This window comes from Pholcus phalangioides, unplaced genomic scaffold (assembly GCF_987345545.1).
Source record: "Pholcus phalangioides strain wild (caught in Gottingen) unplaced genomic scaffold, Ppha-v1.0 ptg000040l_1, whole genome shotgun sequence".
NCBI classification, from domain to species: domain Eukaryota; kingdom Metazoa; phylum Arthropoda; class Arachnida; order Araneae; family Pholcidae; genus Pholcus; species Pholcus phalangioides.
In genome coordinates this window covers 1,241,554-1,262,262 of record NW_028301626.1, presented here as the reverse complement: position 1 = coordinate 1,262,262, position 20,709 = coordinate 1,241,554, and the positions used below count along the sequence as shown (strand labels likewise).

The window sequence follows — 20,709 nt, the reverse complement described above, 5'->3', positions numbered from 1 at the left end:
TACGTTGCGATCATGTTCCTAGTTGTACGTATCACCAGCAACAAGTGTGCGAAAATATTTCGTTACATCTTCACTTTTTGTTTTCTAATGGAGGAGGCGAACCAGAGCCGTAACTAGGGGGGGGGGGACAGACGAATCTCGTGCCCCGCGCGCTGGACCAGAGGGGGCGCAAATTTCATTCTCAAACCTTACCTTCAACATTACAAAGGGGTGCCAAAATGCGTACTTGCCCCAGGTGACCAAGCATCTGGTTGCGGCCCTGGGGAGAACGTCAGTTATTCGTAATTTCTCTGACAGAACCAAAAATAAATTAGATTCCTCTTTTGTCGGCAGAATTTTGCCAATATTTTTACTCCTCTGTCTTTGTCAAAAGTCGGCATAGCACAGACACTCCACTCAAAAAAATGACACCAGGCTAAACCCAATTTCATGTTTTTACAAGCTTCGTACTGTCGCCCTTCTCGTAATCAAAAATCAACGAATACACCCCCTCCCCCTCCTGATGCTAACGTAAAATTGGAATGGGGCCTGAATTTTTTTTGGTAAAGCTTATTTGTTTTCATATCGAGATACACGAAAGTTTATATCTGGACGCACTTGTCTTTTCTAATTTTTGAAGTTGTCTTTTGAATTAAAAATTCATATATTAATAGTTCACTTCTACAAAATTATAAAAATCGAGAAAAGGAAAAAATAATTGGCAAAGTTGGCGAGAATATCTTGAAGAGAAAGGGCGATATACCGCCGCTCACGATTAAATAACTAACCGGACCTTCAGCTGGACCCGTATACGCGTACAGGGATAAAATTAACTCGTATGCATATATACATGTCTTTCATGAAGAAAAAAGAGTTGGGTGCCTACTCCTTTACATAAAAGAAAAATGCTGTATAAAGAAGGGTGATTTCAGTTTACAATTTGTCTCCACAGGGTATCTTGAAACGAAAAAATGAACAGCAACGCTGTGGCCGGCATGAATAGGAACTGAATGGAAGGAAGGACGGGGGAATAGGTGAGAGGTGAAAGTTTGGACGAGTCCATTTCAGAAAGCAAAAATAGGTTATTTTCACGAACCTCCCAGTACCCTTCAAGAATCGGTAAAGGGTTAAACAGAAAATTATTCCTCTGTTTTTTTAATCATGGGAACCCTAGTACCAGCCACGTTGCAATGCATCGAAAATAGTGCAGTTTAGCTAAGTTCATCTTTTTATATTTTACTGCAATGTTTTCCATGCACAAAATCTATAAATAGAGCAGCTTTCTTTCTGTTCTGTATCTATATATTAAGTTCAAGCCTATATTTGCCCTGAAGATTTTCTATACTTCTTTTTATCACAAACTTTACAACATATCAGTAACATGCAATCATATCAGGTTACATTTACTTTAATCATTGAATTTATATAAAGAAAAAACAAAATTCAAATTTTGTGATTTTAATCAAGCTAATTCAAATCAGCGTACCCTGGACATCAGCTTTTCTTATATCGACTGTCAGCTTTGACTTGTTCAAAAGCACTAGAGCTTTAATTTGTGGAATAAACTTCTCATTATCGTGTTGAGTATTGAGTTTGAATTCTATTTGTTTTGCTCACATTTTTATAGGTTGATACATTTGTAATGTGAGGTGTACTATTCCCTTGAAAGAATTTACACTTAGTGCATGACAAGCAGGTCAGGATGTCGCAAGTTAATGGGGCAAACCAGCAGCTGGATCCTGACCATGTACCTTTACAAATAAGTAGCTACTGAAGTGAACAGGCTGTGGCACAAGCACCGATACGCTAGCTGCCATAGACATGATCATGAAGAAATGAAAAGTCAAAATGAGTGGCTGATTTGGCCACGTACTTAAATGTACGGACGCCCTAGCAGTCAATCCATGATGTTAAGTAAATAACTCAGCTATGTATAAACAATTCTTATACTCAATGTTGGACAGTTTTGGAGGAGAAAAAAATGGTGATTTTTAATGACATCATGCGCCATATATATCTATCGATGACATGGAGCTGAAGAATTCATGGATACATGTTACCATAAACAGTAACTATTCAACTACTCAATCTTGGTGCAGATCAGTAGCGAGCAGACATTGATGTAGAACTTACATCACTAGAAAATCTTATTTTTAATTATTTTTTTTTTATTGACAATTCTTATTGATTACTAATGATGATTCATCGATATGTTATTTTTATAGATTGGTTTAGTTTGATCATTTTTGTTGCGCACTGTCATTTTCTGCACACGAGGGGTGATTGTACAGAGACCTACAATTTATTGGCAATTTCGAACGGCAGCCTTTTTTATACTCACCAAGAGGTTGGTGCGCTAACTCCTCGATGCGGTAGCAATCTTTTTCTGTGGTCATGTCACCGTTTCTATTGTACCCCTGTATAGGGAAAGTTTGACAAGGATGACACCCCGGCATTGAACTCGCAACACCTCTAAACATCCTTTGGTACTTTAGGTAAATATCTTATTGACCTGGGCTACTGCACTCATAGATGGGTTTGGATTTATATATAGGCCTAGATCATGGGTTCTCATACTTTTTCCACCTGCAGCGCCCCTTTTCCCAATTAGTGCTTATCCATAAGCTCCACTGGCTTCCCAGAGCTGTTTAACAAAGGATATTTTTATGAAACCTTTCTCAAGGTCACCGCTCTGCAGCCCCCTACAAAGCTTGGAGGCGCAGAGTTTGAGAACCCCTGGCCTAGATGATTCTTAACCATTTATTATTATTTATACATAGATGATTCGGTTTTGTTTCTTTTTATATTGCATGTAAGCAATATTTGTCAGCTTGCTGGTTTTCTTTTGTTGTTTATGTTCCTCTTCTAAATTTAATGAAGGTGCGTTGGGCTTCTGGATTCACCCATCCCCCTCGGGAAATGCTTTGAAATCTCTTCTTGCAGATGTGAAGAGGGGTGTTCCCAGTCCATCAATGTAAATCAATTACCTCCTAACCATCGCAGGCTGCTCTGTCTCGATGAAGAGATTTTAGCAGGTGGTCAAAGAAGACCCGGGCCATGCTAGAAGTTGTGCGTGTATGTGTTGTGAACCTAATGTGTAGTGCTGTCATAATTTTTTTCTAACTATGAGTGAAGTGTAACTATTGAACAATTGTATCCATTGTAGGCCTGCTGCTCTCTGTGGCAAGACTTTTCAACTAGGAGATCAGCTTCCATAAATGAAATACCATTTTGGACTTTGAAATCTGCCAGTACTCGTACCATATAAGAAGGCATCTCTGTGAACCATGCCGTGGATATTTGAAGCACTCGTAACACGGACTGAAATGTTTCTGCACAGTAACAAATATAACTAAGAGAAACGTGTCTGCATCTATGGCATGTGACAAAGAACATCAATGGTCAACGATAGTGTCCTAAAAGAGAGAAACTTTCTCTTCTTTCCTGTTCATCAGTTAGAACCAATGCTTCCAGCTTCCAGCTCTTGACTTAATCGTAGACTCCATAAACTTCAACCAATTTTGAGTTTTTGAAAGATCAGATTTCATTTTTAATTTCTTTACCAGGAATATGCAAATGAAAAACATCTTTTTATGAATGAGTTTTTTATACTGCTAACATGAACTTCTGACCCGATGTCGTTACTTTGCGTGTTTTGAGGAGCAGAGAAAGTGCCTCCCTGAGACTAACAGGTTCACTTTTGAAGGGGGGAAAGTAGATTAATTAATCTTTTCTTAATTTGATTACTGTCAACATAAAAGTAGCTTGAACTTTTTTATGCATAATTTGTGTAAAAATTTATATTCTGTATTATCTCATTCCAGGTTCGATTTCTCGAGGTTTGACTTCACTAATGATGCTGCTAGTTCAACAAGTCAACGCGTTGGTCGATATAGCTCTCGGTTCCTGAATGATGCTGATTCAGACATGTCAAACGTCCCGCATTTTGGCTCAGACCACCAGTGTCCGATTTGCTTGAATGAGCCCCGCTATCCTATAGAAACCAACTGTGGACATTTATTTTGTGGTAAGTTCTCGTTTGGTTGCTAATTTGATGCAGATTCATGTGAACATTGAGTATAAATTGAAATCGACTTAAATTGGAATGTTACATTGTTCGAAGTGAGAATTTTTATGGTCTATTTATAGTAGTTTTGTTTCATTCATTTATATTCATATATGATTGATTGTGTTGAAATTTTTTAAGGAATCTCATAATTCGAGAATTGAGAGTCATCACACTTTGAACTGTTAGCTAGAAATAGCCAAGTGTTCTTGAGGTTGCAATAGTTAATGCATTCCAGTGTACTGAGTTTCTGTGCCATTATACAAGGGTCGATCAAAAAAGAAGGAAAAGGCAACTCTAAATCATATATATATATATATATATGGGAGAAACAGTTACATAATTGTGATCACTCTGGTCAATAGAGAGCACTTGTTGTCCAGGGCACCATTAGAATAATCAGGGCAGCAACTGGATACTTGGTCAGCCAGGGCAAGCACACATTCAGGCTTCTCCCATAATGCTTTCTTTCAAAATGAGCACAACTCGGGTCTATCACCATAGGCAATTTACTGCCAATTGAGTTGTGCCGGAAGTGTATGTGTGTGTGTATGTACCTAACAGTCTGATTTTTTAGTGCTGTCACATCTATATTTCAGAAGTAAAGTGAGTGAAGTGTAATGATTGAATATTTGTACTGTTTGTAAACCTGTTGCACTCTGTCACGAGACTTTTTAACATGGAGATTAGCTTGCATTTGCACTTCGAAGTTGGGAACCACAGAAAACCAACTTCAGCCGACCACCACTGTGGTGACTGGGTTCAAACCTGGGACCTCGCAATATGAGTTCATCACTGTGACCACCGACCCCCTCATAATGCTGAAGGGGAGGTCAAATGGTTAAATTTGTGCTCCTTTTTGTCCTGAATCCAGGGCACTAGACCCACCTGCTCCCCCTTAGTCACTATTAATCTCAGTGCCGCAACTGATTCTTTAATGTTGTAGGAGAAAAACAAAATGATATTATAGATAAGTTGAAGTGATTTATATGTGTGAAGCATGGTAATAGCGGAAACTAGTAGTGTCTTCGCTGCAAGCTCTAAAAAAACAGTTTGCCATATGTTAAATACTCATCACATTTTCTCGCCCACAACTTCAACGATTTGGTGTTGCATTTCTCTATCAGTTGCTGCTGGTAAATACTTCTCGCCATAAAAAATCTTGTAATCAAATCATGCATTAGATGAATCAGATTTCAGTCTGAAACTACTTTATATCTGCTGCACCATTTTGTTTTGCTCTAGTGCCATTACAGAATCAAATGTTTATAACTGCTTTTATCATCAACTAGCAGTGACAACCAACACCATCTATTGACATGTTGCGACCATAATTATGTAACTGCTTCCTGAAGCACATGATTTTATAGTTGCCCGTCATATCTTTTTTGGGTCAACCTACCTACTTGCCTATACCATGAGTAGGTTTACACATTGATAGATAGAATTTCACTCTGTTTTGAATTCCCGTTACTTTAAGAAGTTTTTGTTCCATGTTTGCAATAGATTTAATTAGAAAATGTAAAACAACGTTGCTTCTCAAAATGAAATTGAGTTTTTTGTTGTTGTTGCAGCTCAATGTATCGTTTTATACTGGAGACACGGGAACTGGATCGGGGCAGTGAGATGTCCTGTCTGTCGTCAGAGTGTAAGGCAGTCTGATTTGCATTTATTCATACTTGAAATTTTCTACTTCATTTCATTTTCTACTCGATTTCTGTGATTTTGCATTGAAATGTGATCAAACATCAGTATAATCTAGAATGAATTGAAGATGATGTATGTACCGATTTGATATTGTATAGTTCAAGAATCTTTAATTTTCTATCCATGCTTTTGGAATTCACAGGTTTTTATGAGTTTTTTTGACCCAAGGGTGCTCAACTTTTAGAAGAGTGTGGGGTAACGAGTGATCTGTAAATGTGCCATGGGCTACTTGAGTGATCTGAAAATGTGTCGTAAGCCACTTGAGTGATGTGTAAAAGCACCATGGACCACTTGAGTGCTCTTGAACTGCATTGCAGGGTCACTCAAGTGATCTGTAAATTTGCTGTTGATCATAAGTGACGTGAAACTGCACCGCTGGTCACTCTAGTGATCTCTAAATGTGCCACGGGTCCTTTAAGAAATCTGTGAACGTGCTTAATTTTTTTGGAAAAAAAAATGTTTGAGGTCACAGACCACATCACAGATGATTCCAAGAGCCACTTTTGGCCTTCGAGACATGGGTTGAGCATGTATGTTTTAGACTACATACTTCAAAATTCAAAGTCTTCAGAACACGGATGCACAACCTTTTTGGTCTATGGGCCAGATATGAGAGATGGCTGCTGTTCACTAAGTCACAAAATGGTGTGCTTATCGTGGTGTGCGCACTGATGCATAGGAGTGTCTTCTGTGGGTAGGAAGGTGTACAACCCCTTTAGATTACTCAAAAATTGAAGAGCAGTTTTTGCTAATACAATACAGTTGCGGCTTATTAGAATCACATATAGTGTTATTCGTTTGGGTATTGTTATCACTTTTGCAAAGCTGGTAATGGGCCAATATCATAATATCAAATATGGGAAGAAAAAAAATTCTATAATTATCTGGACTTTTGTCGGAAAAAAAAATTTAATTAATAGAAAAAATCGAAAGTTTTTTTCTTTTTTGCATAATTTGAAGCTAAGGTTGAACCAAACTCATTTTTCCCTATAAATTATCGTTGTCACCCTGCAAGATTACGTGGGAAGTCAAAAGATCCTCCATTGTTGACAAAATTTTCCATGCTCAGGTTCACAATGCCTTAATTGGACTGTAATAGCCATTATGATCCATGTACGTGTATAGCTGCTTTTGCAATGGTATTCCTAGAGTGGAGGGGTGTGTAATATAAAAAAGTTCCTTTCTTCAGTTCGTCAGTTTCTTTCAACTGACCACATTTACAGTTCCTCATCCAGAAGAATTTCACAAGGAAATCAACAGAATATATCTTGCATTAAAAAGTACCACAATTTGTGATACACATTAGAAAATTCCATTATAACTCCTTATAATTTCTGAATAGAAAAGGGATTTTAGTGAAAAGGAAAATAAATCCTGTTATTAAACAGAACAATATGAAAAGGGGAAAAGAAAGATACAGTTCAATATTTTGAAACTAGCTATGTGGGAAAGAAAAACTGAGTTGTCTCATTTGATCTAACAGGACATATGGTCATTGTACTTACGATCAGGATTTCTTTTTAAGGTATAGCTATCAATCGGTTATTGTTATCAGAAACCCTGAGTCCTAATGTGATCACATTAAGAGCAGGGCACTGTAATTTGATAAAAACAGAAAAAGCTTTGGCTCCTAAAATTTTAATATCTAGAAATTGTAGAGTGTAGACTATAAAATTTACAAATGCAAACACAAAGGTCACAACAGGAACAGGCAAATTGCCCAACGAGGTGGCTGAAAAAAAGATTCCCATAAAAAATATGGATTTCAAATTTAACCAAAATACAGCAACCCGATATAAAGCATATCTCATGAAAGAAAAAACATAATAAATATTATACAATATACTGCCCATAAAAAAGATTATGGTTATCTTAATCTAAGTATGGATAGCTTCTTGATTTATTGCAGTATGTTTGTCATATTTTTTAAACATGTCAGTTGTGTAAGAATTTGTGGTTCCCCGGAGGTGGGCTATTCCATTCATTAACTAGAAAAAAAATCACTAGAAAAAAAAAACTCCCTGCAACACCGCAACCTGGAATTTTCCCTTACTAAGCACTACTGGTGTCCCCTTGTCAGAAAAGTTGATTGATGGAGTATCTAACTCATGATCCATCCTTCTCGACACCCACGATCCTCTAATGTAAAAATATTTAAGAAATCGACTTTCTTCATAGCTCACGCCTTGTGTGACATCAGGAGCATGCGTAACTATTCTCTGCAACCCCTCAATCAAGACTATGTCCCTCTGTATGTATGGTCTGTAAAACCTTATAGCATACTCCAGTCCAGGACAAAATAAACCTCTGAAAAACAGAAGAATGACTTTAGGAGAATGTAGAGAGACCTTTCTAAGAATGAAACCGAGCATTCTATTTGAATTTTTGACCAACACCGAACAATGTTCAGAAAAGCTAAGCCACTCATAAATGAAATTATTAGAGAAGGTCCTCTCTGAAATTATTAAAGAATTCCCAAATCAGTGACCCGAGTTGCTTCAAGTTCTACAATCATTCATTGATACTTAGTGGTTTCGAAACCTATAGTATTTTAATGAGAAAAACAGTTTCTGTACTCAAAATTTGTCATCTACTCTCAGGATGAAACCGGTAGATACTTCAGTTTCATAGAAGCTTGCAAGTATTTTCGAATGTTGCTATTGAAACCAGTAGCATCTTAGTGCCTAGACTTAGTCCAGAGTGAAACTTGGTTCCTGAAATTATTAGAGAAATTTTTTTAATTGATACACATATGCAGGATTGTAAGGAAAGTCCCCAGGCTACATTTACTGGCGAACTCTTGATCCTAGAGGCATACTTCCAGTTAGGAAAAGTATCTAAATAACATGCAGTACTCTGATATGTCATTCATATTGCAAGGGATTGTGTATTATTGAAATACAAAAATTAACTTTTTATACGGAAACCTTGTCCTCAGAAACCCAATTAGGAAATTGTTGCCTTGTCTCAACTGACGTCAACAAAAAAAGTTTCCAGGTTTTTAAGTACATTATTAAGATACTCGCCTAAAGTACCAAAGGATGTTTAGAGATGTGGGGAGTTCGATACCCAGTTCGTCCTTGTCAGAAACTTTCCTGACAGCAGAAATGGCGACATGACTCTGGAAAAAGATTGTGACTGCAGCGAGTTCCACTCCAAGAGGGGTTAGCACACCAACCTCTCTGTGAGTATAAAAAAGGCTGCCATTCGGAATCTGCAATAAATTTTAGGTCTAATTAGCCGTTTTGTGCGAAAAAATAATTGTGGTGAGGCAAAAATGAGCAATGATCAGTGACCAGGTTTCTAAAGTGCAATGTCCACTGAGATATTCGAATTCAAAAAATGAAGACGAGTTGGAAAAGAACAGCGAAAACTAAGTAATGCTTCTTTCCTTATTTAAGCTATTCCTTCCCGATTTTTTGAATTCAAATACCTTAGCAAGAATATTGCACTTGTAAATGATGAATATTTTTTTTTTTTTTTTTTTTGCGTCAGGAGAAACAGAGCAACAACTTTCTAATTGGGTTTTTGTGTACAATAAAAAAAGTTAAAATTTTTGTTTTAATAACTTTACAACCCCTTGCAATATCGCTGATGCAACTCAGGTCCACACATTATTTGGATGCTTTTTCTAATTGGAAGTTCGCCTCTAGGATCAATGGCTCACCAGTAAAGTGGCTTAGGGACTTTCCTTACTACCCAGTATATACATAGATTTTTTTTTTTTAAATTTGAATTGGATTTGGGGGAATGATTGGGTCCCAGCTGTCATACCATTGAAATCGATGGCGTCTTAGTGCCTAAGCTCAGTGGCTAGAGTACAACTTGGTTCCCGAAATTATTAGGGGATTTTTTTTTAATTGATACACATATCCTAGATTTTTTAAAATATGAATTGGGTTTGGTGGGGGGGGGCGGAATTTGTGCAGAATTGTGCAAGGTGCCCCCCTCTCTGATGCCCACACCCTTGAATATCTGTCAGCCCTTAGTCACCACCCCCTCCGCACACCCAGTGTTTTCTTCGCACCTTTGTGCCTGGTCACAACGGAAGTGAAATAAGAAATCTTAGTATGAGGGTAATATGATTCTAACTGAAATTGCTGCAATGTGGTAACATTTAAGATTTCAAAAACAATTGAGAGTAAGGTATGCAATAATAAGGAAACAGTTATTTCTTTCAATTTCTTCTTATATAGAAGATCTTTTCTGTACTTGTCAGGAGCAATTTATTTGAGTATCAAGGTATCGTTGTGTTTGTCAGATTTGAAAAACAAAATTCAACAATTAGAAGGTTTTTTCCTATTTTTCCATCCTAGGTTACAGTCATTTTGAGATGCTTCAGGGATCATGGTCCGGATCCAGACTCATCATCACCTAATCAAGACTCGAACAATGATGTGAATGACAGTCCAAGCCCTGGAAATGAGAGGAATCAAATCATATATGACATAAATGATTATAACCGCAGGTTTTCTGGCGAACCGCGACCAGTAAGTTTGATTTCTTTTTACTTTGGTAGTTTGAGTTTGTCCAATAACTGATTGTTAATCAGAACCTTAGGCCTATTTATTGTTTCGACGAAAAATTCTGCTGTGTTAACTGATAAAGTTTTTGTTTCTGTTGTCTATTGATACACACAGTTTCTCGAGGATGAAGAGCTGTTGAGAGCAATGGGGGTCCCTTCAATTTCTATTTTTTATGCACTGTATGACAATATTCCATATGCATGTTTGTTTAAAATATTGGAACACCCCAGAAACTCCCAAACGTAGTTCATGAAATAGTCAAGTTGGGAGGCCCAAATTTCACAGTATCCCTGAATTTTTCATTTTCCACTTTTAACAGGTTCTTCTTGAGCATATCGGTGGTAAATGATTTGCATAAAGTAAATTGAATGTCTCTCAAAATGTCAAATTCCTTTTTCATCTTCGTTTCAAAAAAATTGGAACATCTGACTCAAAACGGATTATTACATGAATGTTTTCATGCAAATGAACATAAACTTAACTGTCATGAAAATTATGTAAATAGTCGTTATTTATCATGTATTGTCATTTTCCCCCTGTAAGTAATCATTAATGCATTTCTCTGTAAATTGCAAGATATTAGAATATATCTAAAAATGAAAATACTAAATTGTAGGACTAAAATGCCCTTCAATTTGGCGGTGCTGGCTTGTTTTTGAAGCTTAAGAAACTCTCATAACTTATTCTTAGTGCAAAAGTAAAAATGACTAAGTTATGTTATATTTACTAGCATTTATATAATGTAATGGTTTTTCAATTGAAGCTGTATCTAAACTTGCAAAGCAATGCTTTGGGTATGTCAAGTACTGCCAGCTCTGCTTTGATTGAAAAATACTCTTTAACCCTTTATATCCTTGCAGTACTTTAAAGCATCGCTGTAATCAAATGCTTATATCTTCATAATATGACCACTTTTACTGATGGTATCTACAAGGACACTATTAGTGTAGTTCTGACAGCAAGCAGTAGGATGGCAGCTAAAGGCAGAAATCCTTTTTCCTTTGTCTGTGGGCGTTTTATCTTTGTCTTGTGGCATTGGAAGAAGTTTTGCAGTAGAGTCGATTGGCGTGTTGTTTATTTGAGTGAATTAAGTAACTAGTTACCAGTTTATGGGTGCTGTTATTTCCTATATTGTACAGGTCCTACATTTTATTTGAAAATTACTATTTTATTTTCTATCATAAATGTCAAAAATGTATGTCGATACTGTAAAGCACTGCCAGGAAATGAGAGTAATTTTTTTTTTCCTATAATAAAAATTACTTTAATGTGGGAAGCAAAATAATGCTAATTTTTACTGAGGCAACTACATTGAGCCATTGAGATGGGACGAAAAAAGGTGTTGTAGCACCTGTGATATTTATCAGTGGGCAGAGTGGACAAGGCAGATATGCTACACTTACTATATGACAGGGATAGAAAGTCAAAGGAATGGTGGTGCTGACTGTTCTTCTTGATGCTTGAAGTGGCGTATGTCAATTCCTATGATGTTTACAAAGAAATACATGGAGGAATTTCACTATTGAAGTTTCAAAGAAACTTGGCAATGGGACTCAGCCCAAGGAAATAGTTACTGTAAATTAATTCAGGATATAAATGGTTAAAACAGTGAATTTATATCACCTGTGCTAAGAAATTTTTAGGTGAGAATAAGTGAGTTTAATTGATGTACATATGAATAAGTGTATTTAATGATGCAGCAGATGCTGCACAAGAATTTTTGTATGGAATATAATTTTGGGGAGATCAGGGAACTTAAAATACCGTGATAGACATTTTATAGATGGTAATTCAAATTATAAAACATTTTAATCTACATAGAAGTAAGTGTTTCGTTATTTAACATATATATCAGGTTAAAAAAAACCATTTGACAACATTGATAATAAGTTTTTGACTTTTAATACTGAATTTGTTTCTGAAGTCAAAAACCTATTGCACGTATTTTGAATAAACTGCTCTATTTTTCATAGCAAATTGAACACAGGTGATGAGTAGTTTAGATAAATAAACCATAAAATTATATTTTATATGTTCTAGACTTGTGTTGAAAAATTCAAAATTGCAAATTATAATTTTCTGTTGTAATTATTGTAATCGATTAATGCTTAAAAATAAAACATTGTGATATGCAAAAAAGTAAGTTTTCCATCATTTTATATACCTATTGTGTTCAAAACATTATCCAAAAGTGTTCATTCAGGTTTTTGATGGTTTAAACCAGTTTTCGAGGCTTTTCATGTCAAAAACCTAAACCTAACCCTTGTTTTAGTAGACATTCAATCTACTTCATGCAAATCTTTTACTACCAATATACTCAAAAACAGCCTCCTCCCCCCCCCCCAGAATATGTTAATGCAAATTACAGCCACACTCTAAATTTGGTCCAACTTGAGCGAGCATTTGATGAATCGTGCTCACAGGTTAATAGGGTGTCCTAATTTTTTTAAATGTGCTCACCTGTGACGTTTCTCAATCTTTCTGAACCCAAGGACAAGTAAAATATCTGAAGCATATCAACGGACCACTTTTGTCCTGTATTACAGCGCATTCCTGTACGTTTTAGTTATTCCACATTGTTTTATGCATTTGTCCTGTTTTTTCAGTGATGTTAATTTAATTATTTACTAAAATCTTGAATATACAGCATTTTTTCATAACTTACAGTGGAACTTCGGTTAACGAGCGGTTTGCTTAACAAGCAATTCGCATAACAAGCAAAAAATTTTAACAAAATTTTGACTCAGTTAATGAGTGATGATTTGCATTACAAGAAAAAATTTTCACTTGATTTATTTATTTTTACGTCATTGCAACTGAGCTGATGATTTTTCCGCTTTCACCAACACACATATTGTGGAATTGTATGTAATATTATTTCCCCCCCCCCATATATATATATATATATATATATATATATATATATATATATATATATATATATATATATATATATGGTCCAACAACAATGCTATCCTCTTGTACAGGAGGCAAAAGCTAGTGTCATTGGATAGTTTCTTTTCAAAAAGTCACAGTATTATTGATTAAATGCTGTTTTTATTAGTCATTTTTATGTTAATGAACAGATGTAGAATTAATTATCAGTTTCCATTATTTCCTATGAGGACGTTTGATTCGATATACGAATGATTCAGATAATTAGTGCATTCACAGAATGAATTAAGCTCGTTAATCAAAGTTCCACTGTATTATGATAATTATAGTTATAAATGCAAATATTCATCTTACATATTTATCAGGTGTAATGTTTTTCCGTAATTTTTCAGCGATTGTAACTACAATTGAGGATTTTTCCGACTTTTGAAAATGTTTTTGATGCTAACTGATGACGTCCCGTATTTAACCGTCCGTATTTTAAGGGGAAAAAATTTCATAGAAATCATTACCCCCCTTCAAAATGTCATATCTTTTTAATGGAGTTGGCCTTTCGATTTTCAGTTGGGGGAGAAACTAAGGGGTAAAGGAAAAGTTTTCCGTTAAGAAATCGACTTTACAAAATATCTGGGCTTGTCAGTGCTAAAATAAGAGGTTTCTGTGAAGACGAGATATCTCGTCAATGCTGCTTAAAGGGTTAAGATCTACTTATTTTTCTTATTAACTTATTACTTTTTTTTTTTGTTCGCTGTGGTTTGTAGCAGCCCCTTACTTTCCCACCCATTTCAGCATTAATTAGCAAATTCGTCATGAATTGTATTTTTTGGCTACAAATAGTGACATTCCCATACCTAGGATCAAAATTTTCCACGTTTTTGTTGATAGGGAATGGTGAATTAAAGTATAAAGGTGTATATACAATTTTTATTCAAATCCATATGGATATTGCAAGAATCAATTTACAACAATTGAATAATTTTTCATTAAATTAGAATTGAGAATTACCGAGTCTGCCTGCGGACTACCTATGCCATTGTTGTGGACCACATCTGGTCCAGAGGGGACTATAGGTTGAGAAATGCTGACTTTTGGCATAATTGGTGATTTTGAGGGTACAAACACCTACAGCTAAGAGGGAACATTGATTGTATACAATGTTTCCTCTAAGCGCTGCACTCAAAATCCCGAAATTCGCTGTAGGAAATATGACAAATTGCCTTATCGCGCTTAGGAAAAACAGCTCTGCTCAGGTTAAAAAAAAACAAACATTAGAGGGAACTTTGGTTGTCGGTACAAGTTTATTTTATTTTCAATGTCCCTTGTATCACCAAGTTTTGTCCGAGTTGCATTCTTGATTATTTAGTATATTGAGTATTACATGTTGTCATTAGAAAATTTTTAATGTTATCACTGTTCTCTTTCTTATACTGTATATTATTGTAGTATGGCAGACACCATATTCATTGCCGAAATTGACTTGCATCTCTCACAAGCTTCTTTACTACCCCATTTTTCTATAATAGACTTATTATGTTGTTGTTTTTTTTAGTTTTCGCTGTATTCTGAGTTGTATTCTTGTGTATTTTCAGTGGCAGGATTACCTCTGGGACTTGCCCACTCTCCTACGTCACCTTGGGTCGGAGTTCTTCTCGGTCGGTGGGCTCATGTACATGTTCCGTCTCCGAATCGTCCTGTGTTTTTTTGCCGCTATCCTGTACCTGATTTCACCCCTGGACATGATTCCTGAAGCTGTGTTTGGAATCTTGGGTCTCCTTGATGACATGTTTGTTGTGCTGCTGCTAGCAATTTATGTGACTGTTATATACAGGCGGTTCTTGGCATCCAGGTGGCGCGAGAATAGGTGACTTCTCGTTGAATAAAATGTGTGATCAAAGTTCCCCTGGTATGTTTTTCCCCCCGATTGCATTTTTATTTCTTTTCAGTGCATAGTTTGTGTTCAGACAGTTAACGTTTGTTTCGGTTTCTGTAATGTGCATTGTTATCGATGGAAATTGGTAGCGTTGACCTAACTGAAAAATCTATAAGACCATATGAAACCATTAATTCTTAATTCCGTCAAACCTCATTAGCACAAAAATGTAGATTTGGCTCTCTGTCAAAGTGTTATTTCAAAATTTTATCGATTTTTGTGAAATGATATCCTTGGCTTCCTTTGATTTCATGTTAACAAGGTTCGACCTGTTTCAGTTATGTGTCGTATTAATTTAAATAAGTGTGAATAGTGTTTCCGACTTTATTTTCTGTGGGGTTTTGTTACAAAATGGTCTTTTGAAGGATGTATATTTTTCTGCCAAATGATGTTATAAAAAAAATCTTTAGAAAATTGTCAGTTTTTCTATTGTAATGATGCCTAATTGCGACATTACAAATTATGGTGAGAAGATTGTGAGCTTAAGAGCCATAGTACCGAGGAATCTTGATTTTCCAGTAATTCGTCCTCTATCTGTAACAAACATTTTCAATTGAGAGAGAAGTCGATTGGATCTTTTCCACTGTCTAACAATATCTGAGTTATCAGACCCCCTGAAGATCTAGACGTTTCCGCCACAGGTTTGGACGAAAAGTTTTTAAATCCAAATTCCTTTGGACATCAAAATTCTTATTTTAATGCCAGCCACGAGAGTCTACATCCATTTTCAAATGCAGTATTTCTTTCTCATTTGTCGAATTTTTTTATCTGCTTTTATTTTGGAGACAAAGTTTTGTGTTTCTGAAATAAAACGTTGAACAAATACCCAGTTTATGCGTGAAACAATCCTTGTTGTTAAGGCACTCGGAGGGAGTTTCTCTGGAAAGATGCGGTTCATCTGTTTTACAAGTTCACATTCATAACGTTTGCAGTTGGCATCATCACATTATTAGGAAATGTTTGAAGGTGTAGAATGCAATACAAAAATTATGTACCTGCAAACACACATGACCCCTGATGACGCCAACTACTACTACTGTACATGCACCTCGTACACATTCCTCTGCGAAACCTCCAACGAGCCAGTACATGCCGGAACGCACTTGCATGTGCAACAAAGTCTGCCTCAGTGCTATGCTTGTTATGTGTAGTGCTGCCATCAATTTTTCCAACTATGGTAATGCCAACTGCAAGCTTTAGGGGAAAAGTTGCTTATGTCAGTTCTCACCAACAATGACCACTTGTGGCCCAAGAAACTTTCCTTCCATTGATGACTGCCGCAAAAACCTAATCAATTGAAGCACTTAGTTTACGTGCACAAAAATTTTAATGAATTTATGAACATTCCATGTTACGAAATGTGATCGCATTTTGTTCGAAACCTTTGCATAGAACTCTTCCGCGTAGTTTATATTTATATAAGATGTTTCGGTGTCCAGAAAATCATGGTTTTTCCGTAAAATCGGATACTGCTATGTAAATTGTGTATTTCTGGAAATAGTCAGGCCTGATATGTAAGCTTATGTTCTTGCATTATGTGAGACAGGCCAAGATTACACTTTAAAAGTGTGATAAAAGATCTTTTACAAAACTAGAAAAACCCAATAAGCCTATTAGTTACATTTGCTCGAATGTAAGCAATACACTTATTGGTTGCATTTTTCAAGTTTTATAAAAAAAAACTTTTATAGTTTAAATCCTGGCCTGATTCTGAAACTAAAGCGGGAATTTTTCAAAAACATGTTTCTGGTTAGTTAAGAGAGCATGTTACTATCGTTCAAGGTTGTCAAAACGCGGTTGTCCGTAGAACTTCCCATTCCTGTGATCTAAGCTGATCTGTGTCATTTCCGCAGTCGCTCCCATGACACTTAGATAAAATCGTTTGGTAGACTCTGCCTTGAAATAGACTAACGATTGGTTGTTTAGTGGTATTCGTTGCTAAAGCTTTGTCTGTTGCTTTTATGCTTTTGTGTGTTTCTTCAGAGCCAGTCGGGACAGATCAGTTCTTCCCAAGAAATTTCAGTTTTATTCCAGGAAATGTCCTGATTTTTTATGACCAGGCAGTAAAGTGATGAACGAGTCAAGATTCCGATCACTCCTGTAGGTTAACGCTTCAGGATGCAATGCTAATCGTTACGTTCTTGGGGAATTTTGTATTGTCGGTTCTTGTGCGTAATGCATTGAACATTGTCAAAATTGTTTGGGACGTTTGCATTGACGGATGATTGTGCCAGTATAAGAGTCTTTATAGTCACTGGTGAAAATTGTAATAACATTGTCTCGCATGTTTTGTTGACCATTTCTTGTTTTTTAATGAAGTATACTTGGTATATTTTAATATGGTCCTACTCTGACATTGAGTATGTTTATCGTTGTAATTAACGCCAGGCCACGACACTTTCTTTTTCCTACCTGATATTTTACATGTAAATCTGAATAAAGTGTTTTATTTTATCGTTATATGATTTAGTGTGAGTTTTTTTTGTAAGGCGAATGGTCACTATAATTTTTTTTTGTAATATATAAATTTCGACGCAGTTTGAATTCTCTCAGCAGAAATAGATTACATCGCCTGTAACATTTCTTTTATTCATTATTGAAGAACTGGACACATCCCACTTCACATCTTAGGGGTTCAAAGTGTTCCTGAAGGAAGGGTGTGCCCATAAATTATATTAAAACAAAGGTTATATAGAGTATCAGCTAGTCAGTCATCCATCTTTCACATCACTTTCTTTCACATCAACTACACTCTCATGAGAGCACATATGTGGCATCAGTGACCTCTTTTGACTTGTGTACTCTTTTCCTCTTGTCTTGCAGCTGGTGCAAGAACCTGTCAATACCTATTAATCAGAGGAAGTTCATAGCGTGCGTTACTGAGAGTCCTAATCTACCACGCTGAAGTCTGGAGAGAGACTGGCATCCTAGCAAAGTGGAACTGGGCTGTCTGTGGTCACTGTGTTGCATAGTGCCGTAGGGAAAGATGACAGGCAGTTTTTTTTTCAATTCGATTCTTTGTCTAAAAGGTAGTCTCAAGTATTACGTAAGTAGATTTTCAGCCATTTTTGACCGACCCCCCCCCCCCCCCCCCGTCAGCAAAACACTGACCACCCTGTCAGCAAAATTTCGTCAGCAACTTAGAATATTTCATATCTTCAAAAAGGGGTGGTTGATGACGTAAGCAATCTTCAAACCCCCCCTCGATGCTGACGTAATACTTGAATGACCCCAAAACAGCGAGTAATTTTCAAAACCCGCTATAAAGAATATTTTCTCTCTCTCACACTATCTTCCAATTTTTTTCTTTACTACCAATGAAGGAACTTCATGCAGTTCCGAAAAGCATCTAGCCATGGTTCCTTTTTCTAGTTTTGGGTCTACACATGTTTTTTCCCTAGTATACAGTGAGTTGAGCACTTAAAGCATTCTAGATAAACCAGAAATGGATCTTTTCTCTGGGCCAAACATGATAGTGCCACTGGACCCATCATTGGATTTTGTAGGGATGTTTGGCCACTTTTGATATTCCAATTAAATTGTCACATCGTCTTTTCCAATTTCTTATAAATAAATCTGTTTTCTTTAATAAGTTGCCTGTTCGTATATCGTGCAGATCACCAATGTGAAATATTTCAGATAACTTTTCAGCCACTGTATCAGCATTGATTGGCAAGTACGCACATTGATTCTGGACAGCACAGGAAATTACTTCTATTATTGCCCTGGGATAGGAGGATGTCACTACAATTATAAATTCATTAAAAATGAGACTGCCATGAAGTTTTGGTGTTTCTGGATCATGGCTGCCCTGTGAAATTCAGTTCTGAGTGGGCAGATAACTACTACTAAACCACACACAGCTCGTCCATATTCATCTGTGGAACTTCTAACGAATTGGTGTATGTTGAAATGTGCATGTACATGTTTTGAATCTAACATGGAGTTTGTTTCCGTGTAATGCTTCCATCTGCCATCGATTTTTCTAACTATGCGTGTAATGTAATGATTGATTAATTGTATTGTTATGGCCTGTTCTCTGTAAAGAGACTATTTAACAGAGAGATCGGCTTGCAATCGGGCCTGGAAGTTGGGAACCACAGAAAACCTACAGAGCAACGGTGTGGGTCGTGCAGACTGTCACTTGATATGAATCATGAGATTAGAAATTTTTTCAAGTGGGGGATTGTCATTAATTTGATTTACAATATCAAATGGTTTGAATTATTGTCTAACCTTTTGAGTTTTATGTTCTGCACTGTGCCAGAAGGAAGACCCCATTTGGGGTTTGTATGGGGAGGGATGGGGGAAATTTTCACTACTACCCAACTGCAAAAAAAGGGAATGGTTTGTGGCCAAATTTTTACCATTTTGAGTGTTAGAAAGAGGGAAAAAAGCTGCTTTTCTTTGTCTTCGATGATGTGCGACACTGAAATCTACCCGAAACAGTGTTGAAGTATTAGAAACATTTCATTTGCATTTGTGACGAAAATACTAACTGGGTTGTGTGGGTTGAACATCCCTGTTTTAGACGGTCAAACAGTCATTGTGAAAAATTTCAGCTGTTCTGTGATCATAGCCTATATTTCTTGAAGTACATGATTGAAAAGATGAACTTTTGAGAGAGAGGGGGCTTGAAAACATTAATGGCATTTTATGAAACACAGGCATGGTAATAACTAGGGCTCAGATTTTTATGACCTATAGATGAAAATTCAGGTTTTTTAACTGATGAGCAATTCACTTGTCCAGCTTCAACTTGGTTAATTTTTTCGCTGCTTTTACAATAAGTGCGGGGTCAAATGCAACCGCACGGCCTCAAGGACAACTCTGATTATGAAAAATTTGTTTCTGTTGCTATACATATGTACCTCTTTTGCGAACACCGGCAGGAAAAAAAAATTCTCTACTCTAAAACAAAGGGTGACCATTAATCATGGGTTTTGAAATGCATACTTTTATTATATAAGGGGAAATTATTTGGTTGTAAAAGAGGGGGGACCACATCTGAGCGGTTTTACTGTATTTTCCACGAAACACATATTTTCTGGATTTTTTTTTTTTTGGTGAACTCTGAACGAAAAGTTATCTGGTATCAGCTGGGACTTGAACCCAGACCCTCTTGCATTCGGGGCAAGCATGCTACCATCCACACCACTGGAGACATGACCCTGCCTTCCTTATTTCATGCACTAGCTTGAGCCACTGGAATAGAGGCATTTGTAGCCTCTCTCAACTTCAGCTAATGGCCCTCTAGGTGGGATGGTTGAGATAGACTGCTTTTTTCTCAGCCCAATATATATGCAGGGTGATTATAAAAAAACTATCATACCATTCACAGAAACTGAATGAAATTTTGGCATAAGATATTTTGATGTATGCGCTCAAGAATGATATGGAAAACAACAGTGTCACTCTAACAGTTACGGTTACAGTGAGAAAATATCAAATGGCAACACCAAGTTTTTTGTATTGGAATGTGATCTCCATTGTGAAAAACCCTAAATAGCGTTCGAACGGCAACTGTAGCATGAAAATCACCTGCGGTAGATAGGCTAAAAGTGAGGACAAATAAGGACAGAGAAGCAGCATAAAATAAAGCATTT

The 20,709-nt window shown here is 36.5% G+C and overlaps 1 protein-coding gene across 1 annotated transcript in view; it reads left to right on the top strand.

The window, feature by feature from the left end:
- Window positions 1–17,563, top strand: part of LOC149065253 (E3 ubiquitin-protein ligase RNF170-like) — a 30,650-nt gene extending 13,087 nt beyond the window's left edge. The window contains exons 2-5 of the mRNA XM_089254239.1: window positions 3,804–4,006; window positions 5,620–5,693; window positions 10,069–10,242; window positions 14,763–17,563. Coding sequence (XP_089110365.1) covers window positions 3,804–4,006; window positions 5,620–5,693; window positions 10,069–10,242; window positions 14,763–15,038 — 727 coding nt within the window. The 3' untranslated portion in view covers window positions 15,039–17,563. The remainder of the gene's footprint in view (window positions 1–3,803; window positions 4,007–5,619; window positions 5,694–10,068; window positions 10,243–14,762) is intronic.
- The last annotated feature ends 3,146 nt before the right edge of the window (window positions 17,564–20,709 follow it).